Raw genomic sequence first — 10334 nt, forward strand, 5'->3', positions numbered from 1 at the left:
GACCTGAACCAGCGAAGTTTGCAGAGCACAGCCATCGATCCATTATTATATAAACGTTACCGTTAACCATTAATACGGTATACATTGCAGCGGCTAGGTACCTATATATACCATATTTACCTACTTGGAAATTTTTCCACGTGGCTCAGAAAATCAGGAACATTCCGTCGCTGTCGATTCGAGTGGTATATCACGCGTTCGTCGCGCTGCACCGCAGCCGATCGGAAACCTCCGGCGGATGATCCTCTCTAGGGAGTGAACTTCGGATCCCACCCCCTCCCTGGCCTTTGCACCCAGGATGTGTTACACTCGCGACTTTTGACATATCCAAGTAAATACATACATATATAGATGACGTCACTCGACGAGCAGATCGGATTACACCGCCCTTCCAACCCTCCCGCGGGAACCCGCACCTCTGCATCCCTCTGCTGCACGGTTTTCGGGTTGAATGGGTGTATATATATATATATTATATACATGACCGTTAATGCGAGTTTTCCGGTATGGCAATGGTCGTCGGCACTCGGTTCAGTGGGTTTTCCGAATGGATGTCATCGTGCGTATATGCAGGGGAAACGGCGTTGGTAAACATAAACTGCAGCGTGCGATATGTGTGTGTGCTCATTTTTATCATTGTGCTTATTAATTTATTATATTGTATTATACTGCCCGAGGACCGGGTAGTCACCACAGTAGTATGATATGATATCGTTCGCGAAAAAGCTACAATCATATATAAATAATATTAATTCATACGCAAGACCGAGCCGCGTACGACCACCCCCGCGTGACAAGTCACCGAAACAAACGACAATATAATTTTACAACATTTCGCTTTTTAATTTTTTTTTTTTTTATTACTCACCTACGCTGTTACTTTATCACCCCTCAACGGACACTCAGAGCTTCCACTCAATCGGGATAATTTATTACTGCAAATTCGAAACTAAATCATTTTTCCATTATTAATGTTTTGTATACAAATATATTATGTTCAATATATATATTTTGGAATAACTGCCAGGGCGGCTACATATTATAATAAGTATTATGAAGTTTAAACTCTCAAAATTTTTTTAGTAACTATTTGCAGCTTGATTATGTACGCCTTACACGTGGCGTACACGAATCACTGCAGTTATACGACAATATGATATATAAAAATATAAATGTGGTACACCAAAAAGTAAATACATTTTACTTTTTTACCATGTTATTAGACCTTTTACACAGACTTTGTACCATGTGCAGCGAGTTTCGTGTTACTTTCGTGTTACAATATTATCGTTAACAAGCTAATGAAATTTCACTGGTTTTTGATTTATTCACGAATATGTATTACAATATCGGGTCATGAGGGATTATAATAATATTATTACCTGTCAACGGGCTTTCGTACGAAAAGAAAATCATAAAATTAATCTTCACGCAAGGAATACCGCGAACGGCATTGAGGTCTGTGTATTATTTCGACGGCCAACACACTTAGGTCCACAGACTCTGAGATAATTAGATAAGAATTACATTACGCGAATTCATTCAATTTTAATTGTCTTGGGACTGCTGGTTTGTTTTGTTTTGTAATACAAGGTAGATACATATTATAACATAATCCGTATTATGTATCTATATTCTATATATTATATATATACATTATTTTAGATGCAATTTTTTCATTAGTATATCGCACCGGTACCATTCATGGTTTTTTTGATCATTTTACATGGCGTAGGTACATCGTTTTTATAGCCAGTAATATTTTTAACGTTTTCATATAAGTTATAACTTAAATATTATATACATTTTGGTATTTTTCACTCTTAACTACTTTTTTTGAAATTTTTCATAAAATGATTACCTATTTTATTGTTGCTATTGATCATTTCACATATAAAAATTTCTATGTGTTTACAAATTATATAACCAACATATTTTAGTTTTTAGTATTTAAATTATGCATTTTTGTTAAAGCTGTTGTCTTAAACAATTAATCTTGAATTTTATTTATTTCCTATTATAACTTATTAATTTTTATAGTTATCACTTTTTTGGAAACATTTATATTATTTTTTATTTATTAATTGTTTGAGTCTTTTATAATATTGTTAAATTATTATTTATTACAATATGTTTTTTGCATCATGTTTTCGCCAGATATTCAATACCTATAAATTGGCTATAATGTATGTTTAATGAATAATGAAAGCTACAGATCTGGTTTTTTTATGTAATTCTTGTGAATATACTAAATTAATATTATTAATATTAACACTTCATGTGGTTTGTAAGTTATATATTTAGTTGTATAAATAAATATTTAGCTCGTAATTTCATTTGGTAATCAAGTTTTTAATTTGTAATTTATAATGTTTATCTCATAAAACTTGCACAGCCAAAAATTGAATACCTACCTATAAAAATTAAAAATGCAAAATAACACTTTCAGAGTTATTTATATGGTAAAATTATACCTATCGAAACATAAATAATAAAACGTCGAAGATGTTTGAAATAACTGTAAATATGCAATAGTGGATGGATGAAATATAATCTAATACAATATGAATTGACAAAATAAAAAATTTCAATATTTTTACCAGTTATACTTGTTGAAAAATATAATTTTAGTCTTATTCAGCTAACCATTTAATAGCCATAACAAATAGTTAATATTATGTTGTGTGTAATAGTTGAGAGGAGTATAAAGTATATTTGAGAATGAATATATACTATTATAGTTAAAATTTATTGTTAAAATGTTTCGTAATAATGTGAAAATTGTTATTCTTCTGTACATTTTAAATCTATAGTTCTTACTTAGGTATACCATATTGTGATCTGATTTACAAAATGTAAAAAAAAAATTCTACATAAGTACCAAGTTTAGATGATGATTGTCAAGAAAACGTTAAAAAAATAAAAAAGTTTTATATGTTAAGTTACATATAATTCACGCAAATTGAATAGTAATGAGTAGTAATAAACTAATTCCAAAAATAGTACATTGTTTTTAGATAACTGTGTTATAGTTATTATAATAATAATTATAACGAGAAGATCCAAAAATATAAAAATTATAATAACTCTGTTTCTATATTATGTAATTTCGTTGTTTTTATTGAGTTTCTAAACTGTTTAAATCTTAATTTTTGTTTATTCTGTTTTTTTTCAAGAATAATTTATTTTGATGGATTCAAAACAAAACATAAAGTACACAATTTAAATTTAAGCTCTTATATTAGTTAGCATTTTTTAATGAGAGTAAATTTCTGGTTGAATATAAATAGAGGTAATTTATTACATTTCGTTGTACAAAAAAAACCAACAACAATGAAATAACGAATAGTATATTTGGTACTTTATGAGTAGGTATACCGAGGGAGAGAGGCTACAACAATAATATTATAATATAGAGTGTTTCATTATTGCAGAGAATGTTTCCCACAAATATGATTATTATTGTGAAACAAAAACTTTTCTTTGTTTGTATATTTTAATTCCGTGACGCGAGGTATTAAAAATATATTATATTATTATTATACGACTATACCACGATAATTAATAATAAAAATAATAACAATATTGCTTAGAAATTTCCCCGAAAAATAAATCATTATAGTTAATAGGAGGGATTTGAGTGGTATGCGAGGCGGGTAAATACTTGTGCTTAGGTGGAATACGTACATACTATAATATGGGCCCACACCTGTAGAGTGGTAGCGGTTAGCAAAGAGCGGCATCCGCCAACGTCTTAATTACGAGGAATAACAAATAAGGTTGGATTCTCATCTCGAGAATGTTTTAGTTATTTTTCCCGAAAAAGATTTTTTTTTTTGAAATCGTGGAACTCGTGTGACATTCATTACTCGTTCTTGCGTATAGTAAAAAAAAAATAGTCACCCAGTGCACCCGTTAGAGGGGGCATTGTCATCTCCCTTGGGATTTTGTTAGTTGTGGTTTGTACGAAACTTAATAACATGCATAATATTGAATATCATGTAATTAGAGTTGTAAAATATTTCTGAAGCAGAAAAAAAGTGTGAACAACTATAGTAGTACCTGCAGTATTCTGTATTATAATATACAGAGATACTTTTAATAGTACACCAATAGCCAATAGGTATATAATAATAATGAGGAGGGCCATAAAAATATACCTATTAATTTGTTCATTGGATTTTAGTCTTGCCCCAAGTGTGGAAACTGCATTGATCATCAATAGTCTATTTATTTATTTGTGTATCAAATACGCGCTCGGAGGAAATATTATAAAAACTAAAAAAAATGTTAGAAATACCTAACACAAAATATAAATAAGTGATAAAATTTAAAGTAACATACTGGTGAATACCAATAATAATAATAATAATAATAATAATAATAATAAACGTATCATAAACAACGTGTTGTTAAGTTTTACAAAGTAAATATTTAAGTGAAATAAAAACAAATTATAAGATAAATTGATATGTGCGTCAATACTTTGAAAAATAGTAAAATGAGGGATACAAGTGGTTTAAATAAAACAAATAAAAACTATTTAGTCCTTTACATTCACGGAAGATGCTGCAATCAATAGGATTATTGTCTATGAGCAAGTAAGGTGGATTGGAATTAATTGGGATTTTTTTGTTATTATTTTTGTAATGGATTTATTTTTGGTAGGATGTCAGCGTCTATTACAGTATAATTAATGAAGATGAATTAATACTTTTCCACTGCAGTTATAAATTATAATACGGTGTTTAGCACACATTTCATGTTATTAATAGTTTTAGGTGGGTTGCAGCCTGCAAGTATAACCTGTATATTGGGAAACCACGAATTAAAAATTTTGATTTTCCGTCGCATGCCAGTGCTTATACCCTCTACCTTTATTATATTGTGCCCAGTATAATTATGTCTGTCGGTACGTCTTGGTCATTGGTATAAAAAAATCCGGATGGACCATTGCGCAACTTCGCGGTGCGTTGCACGCAAAAACTCACGTCTTGACCCTAATAAGTAATAATAATAATAATAATAATAATAATAATATTCGAACCGCTCCGATTGCCCGCGGATATTATATTTGTATATTATTATGTATTATACATCTCCACACAATAATCTGTGGATACCACACGAACGGTCATTACGATGTTTTGGGCGTATTTTATTTTATCGTACACGAATTACTTTGACATCGCTGTCCGAATATTCTTTTATACATAGATTATCATAACATAATAAACTACTTATATCATCTATACTACTGATATTTCACCCTACACCTATATTATTCTGTTATAAGTTTATGAAGAGGAAACGGTCGGAAATCAGCTAGAAAATGTCTAATATTTAATAACTAAGCCCGAATTCAGGCCGATTTCTTTATTGCCTCCAATTGTCCTATATATGAAATCAAAAAATAATTTTTCTAAAATTTTTTTTTTATTTTCATAAAGCAGATAACCCATATACGTATATTCTTAAAACTTTTTTTCTAGTTTTTGCCAAAGCAAAATGTTTGTGTCATATCTCCTAAATTCAGCAGCGTCAAGTATTTCATTTTCAGAACCTAATTGTTTCCGTAGAATAAGTAATTTTTATTTAAATTAACGATTAAAAGAACCCATTTTTTTACTTAAATTATATTTCAAAAGGTAAGTAATAAATACGACATTATGAAAAATAATGTACTGTGAAAAATTAGAAGCTCCTAAAAAAAATCTAAGTATTTTGACCCGGGAGCCATTGCTCCCTGCCACCCCCGCCACCTTAAACCGGGCTCAATGAAACCAGAACAACGTATTATAGTCCTCATAATAGATCAGGTCTCGGACACCCATCGCCGAGAAAACATGACTTTTATCACGTTAATTGGTAAGCATATTACGATACACACACGAAACACAGTAAAAACACGACGCGACTTGGGCCGGGTCCGGTCTGCGGTTTAATACCAGCTACGGCATAATAGTCTTAATAATAATAATAATAATAATAATATTACAATATATTGTATTATGTAAATGACGTTAGCACGCGCTCGCGAGCTACGCAATCTCGTCGACGAGAATAAAAAAATAAAAACCCGAACCAGCCCGAGGCCATGGCCAACACCGCACAACCGTATACGCTCGCGACTCTCGCCAATGATTATTATATTATTGTCTTCCTGGATCGATCGTTGCGCGGCGTCCAGTGACATAATAATATTGTAAATATAAAACATTAACTATAATATTACATTCCTGTGTATTTGTTGTCCACAATCGACTGTATTATATTTTATAATTAATTTTTTTAAAGATTTTCGATACATTATTGGCTCTGAAGGTATAGTGCGAACCTTCTTCATGTTATTCTTTACGCCTGCAGTCGTCGTCCTCAAGCCCGCCACATTCGAAACGATCTATTTTTGGCGGTGTACCACCAAAAGGTTCGCGGTAAAAAAGTTTAAAAGTCCTTTTGAAAGAAGTCCGGTACATATAATGAGGTAAAAATGAAAAATATAATGTGAGGCACAATCAAATTAAATATAAATTGTAACTAAATGATGTACCTGACAAAACGAATAAATAATCTTGTTCGCAAAATATTCTCCAAATTTATCGGTTAAATATATTATTTTAAATAATATTGTTATACAACAAACATGCATTTATACCGAAATTATTTTTAAATATTTCTTTTATTTTTTTGACGATAGTTTATCAAACTGATGAGTCTTAATATTAGATTGGTATAATAGTTAATGAATTTGTTTTTTTTAAATATTTATGCCTATACATATATTATTTATACCAGCATTTTTAGTTAAGATAGTTAACTAGATAGTTAATATTCAATTAAACCGAAAAATTATTATTATTTATTATGTATATGATGGGAATGATACTAAGTATCTAATTATAATCATTTAATTTTTTTTTTTAAATTAATTATTTTTAATATTGTTATTTATTTACCGGACTTTTTTCCTAGGACTCTTTTACCACCATTCATTTTTGGTCGATTTGTTGAAATTGAAAACAAACAAATCAACAATGCACGACTTGACAAATTGTCGAATTGTTTATCGATATTTATATAGTTCGACCCAGACGAAAGCCAAGTTTTGGCAATATTTGTGCATAGTGTGACGCAGTTGGTGAATATAATATACTTAGTTTTTATGATTTGTGCTGTTCGTTAAAATATTTATTTATCGTACGAACGTATTCGCTAAGTATAAAGTATGATGTCGACCGTAGAAAAAGTAAAAAAAAAAAAAAAAAAACATTACTCACATTAGGCTTTTTTACGTCACGCACAGTTGTATAATAATAGACGTGATCGACGAGGATGAATATAAAAAATGAACACACGAAAATTAAAAATACAACTCCGATTTATAACAATGCAAAGTGGTTAAGGTGCACGGTGCAAGATGCACGTCCTATAGCTAGGTCCGCATTATAATATCGTTAATATATAGTATTATAAATTGTCGTGCCGTTTTGCTGTCGAAAAAAATACGATCGGAGAACGGACGAAATAATAATATTATCTCGTTTTAAATCGGAACGTGTAGCGCATATTATAATGTCATAAACATCACGTTTGCAGGGGTGGCCGCACACGTGGGACGCGCGTGCTTCACACGATTTCAATTATTATTACCTACCTATTGCAAATGTGTGAATATCATCATCATATCGCAATAATCGGATTTTCCACCATTGCTGGGGCGTTGCGCAATCACGATTACGGTTTCGACACTGCAGAGCAGTCGGCGAGGTTTAGGTCGTTTAAATAATTCGCACGCTCACGAGTGCGGGTGTGAAAAACAGTTTTCCCGGGAAATCACATCGTTTGCGACCAATAATTTACAATAATAATAATAATAATACCATATTGTAATATTTGCATCGTTATTAGGCAGCACACGGGTAGGTATCGTCCGTTCGAATCGATTTTTGCAAATAATTATACATTTTGCAGCGACCGAAACAATAATAATATTATTATTATAGCCGTCGTCGTCGTCGATCGGAGGACATTATTTAATATAACCATCACCGATCGGTGACGTGTGGAGAGCCCGAATAGGACGTTAGCAGGGATAATAAAAGAATTATTATCAATTGTCAATTGTCCTGTCGTTTATAATAACGTTAACATTGTACCTATTATATGCGTGCAATGTTCTGCGCATGATAATAGTGACAATAATATATACCAACCGTCCGTAGTCGAACATGGTAAAGCATATTATCCTCGATCGAAATCGCTTAAACTTTTCCAAACTGTTGGTCGTCGGTTTTTATTTGTTTATTTTTTTGAATCGTGTTTATAAATATTGTGTGGAAAAAAAACAAAACAAAATGTCAAAGAAAAATAAACTTTATTCATACTGCATTGTACATCGTCCCATATAATATTGTCCCTCGACAGTTTCCTTTGTAGAGTTTTTTTTCGTTGCCAAAGAGGAGAATAGCTGATTATAGTATAGGGGGAGAGGGGTTGGGGCAGGTAAAAGTTTGATATATACAAAAATAAAAGTTAATTTAAGGTCTTAAAAAAAAGATCTTGGTCGGTAACAGTCAAAGTCTAGAGAAAATGTTTTTAATTCCGTTATATATTAACAATTAATTTCGTTTAAAGATAATTGTATAGGAAGTATAAATTTTATATTACAATATAAATATTTACAAAGTAAAAAAAAAAAAAAAAATTAAAAAAGTACTTAACAAATTAGTGGTAACCATTTTGCGGTTGTGGAAAACCGTTTCGATGCGATAAATGTGTATTAATGCCATGCGCTTTCAGTTAGTAGCTGCTGTGGTGGTAGTCGTCGTGATGGTCGTGGCTCTTGACCGGGTACGGTACCGGGACTTCGACTTTCACAGGAACCTTGACTGGATAAGCGACGAGCTTCTCGACTGGATACGGGACGGGCTTCTCGACTGGATACGGTATGTGCTTCTCGACTGTGACTGGGTAAGGGCGGTCGACGGGCACCTTGACTGGGTAGGGCACGTGTTTCTCGACCGGGTATGGGACGTGCTTCTCGACGGGCACGTGCACGGGGTAAGGGCGGTCGACCGGAACTTTGACTGGGTACGGCACGTGTTTCTCGACCGGGTATGGGACGTGCTTCTCGACGTACACTGGGTACGGCTTGGGCACGTGCACGGGGTATGGGCGGTCGACGGGCACCTTGACTGGTACCGGGATCTCCTTGATCACTGGGTACGGCTGTGGTACGGACACTTTGACGGGGTACGGCACTGGTTTCTCGACGTGCACCGGGTATGGCTTGGGTACGTGCACCGGGTACGGGCGGTCCACTGGTACGGCCACCTTGACGGGGTACGGCACGTGCTTCTCGACGGGCACGGGGTACGGGCGAGCCACCTCCTTGATGATGGTCTTGGAAAGCACGTGACCGTGACCGTGGTAATCGTCGCCGCCGACGCCTACGTCGTATCCGTAACTCGAACCGGAACCGTAGCCGTAACCGGTGTCGTACAGACTCCTCTTGTCTTGGGTCTTGTCCGCCGACGACTTCTTGTCACCTTCCACCGGCGCGTCCTTGTTGACGGCTGTTTCGTCCTTGCCCAGTGCGTAAGCGCACAGCCCAAACGCGCACACTGTATACAGGAGACCTCTCATCGTGATAGCGAGCACGCTCTGTATGTAAATAATATAATTATATTAAATCCTATTTATGCGCTTTCGGTGTTATAATATGGTCGTGTGCTGCTCGCTCCGACTCCGGCTCGGTCCAACACTGACTGCTGACGACTCTGGCCCATCCGTTTTGTACTGGCCGTCCGAGCGTCGAGGGTGGGGGCCACGTTTGGGGCCCTCCCCTCCCCGCGGCACACTGCGGCGGGCGTGTGCTTTGCTCGACGGCACCCGGTCAAGTCTACTTTCTCGGAACGCGATCCAGTTACGACTCATTTGTTCGTAACTCTTGTAGGTAATTTCGTTATATGCTCCCACATCGATCTGACGGACATCTGCTGTGCGGTGTTTATATAGGTACTTACACGCATAATATGATTGCAGTATGTAGATGCGAAATTGAAATGAATCATCCGAAGTTCCCGTAATAATAATAATAAACATTATGATATTCCATTAAACATATAGGTATTAAATACGTAATATAATATGACGATGATAAGTATTTCGAGTTTCTTATTTCGCGAAATACAACTAAAGGTACTATTGGGTATATACATAATAATGTAAGACGCATATTAAAATATAATGCATTATTATATTGTATTGTCTGCAGCGGTATATTGAGAGTCATTCAAAAACTCACTTATCTGGATTGTGTTTACCGCGCGTCT

General features: G+C 34.2%; 1 protein-coding gene across 1 annotated transcript; it reads right to left on the bottom strand.

The window, feature by feature from the left end:
• Positions 1–8355: 8355 nt before the first annotated feature.
• Positions 8356–9787, bottom strand: LOC111035074 (repetitive proline-rich cell wall protein 2-like). The gene has a single exon (XM_022316580.1). The coding sequence runs from the start codon at positions 9643–9645 to the stop codon at positions 8800–8802; it is 846 nt and encodes a 281-aa protein (XP_022172272.1). The 5' UTR covers positions 9646–9787; the 3' UTR covers positions 8356–8799.
• Positions 9788–10334: the final 547 nt, after the last annotated feature.

This window comes from Myzus persicae, unplaced genomic scaffold (genome assembly GCF_001856785.1).
Source record: "Myzus persicae strain clone G006 unplaced genomic scaffold, MPER_G0061.0, whole genome shotgun sequence".
In the NCBI taxonomy this organism is placed as follows: domain Eukaryota; kingdom Metazoa; phylum Arthropoda; class Insecta; order Hemiptera; family Aphididae; genus Myzus; species Myzus persicae.

What these genes read in the sequence shown, in the direction of transcription:
- LOC111035074 (XM_022316580.1), bottom strand. Translation starts at nt 9,645, where the DNA reads ATGAGAGGTCTCCTGTATACAGTGTGCGCGTTTGGGCTGTGCGCTTAC.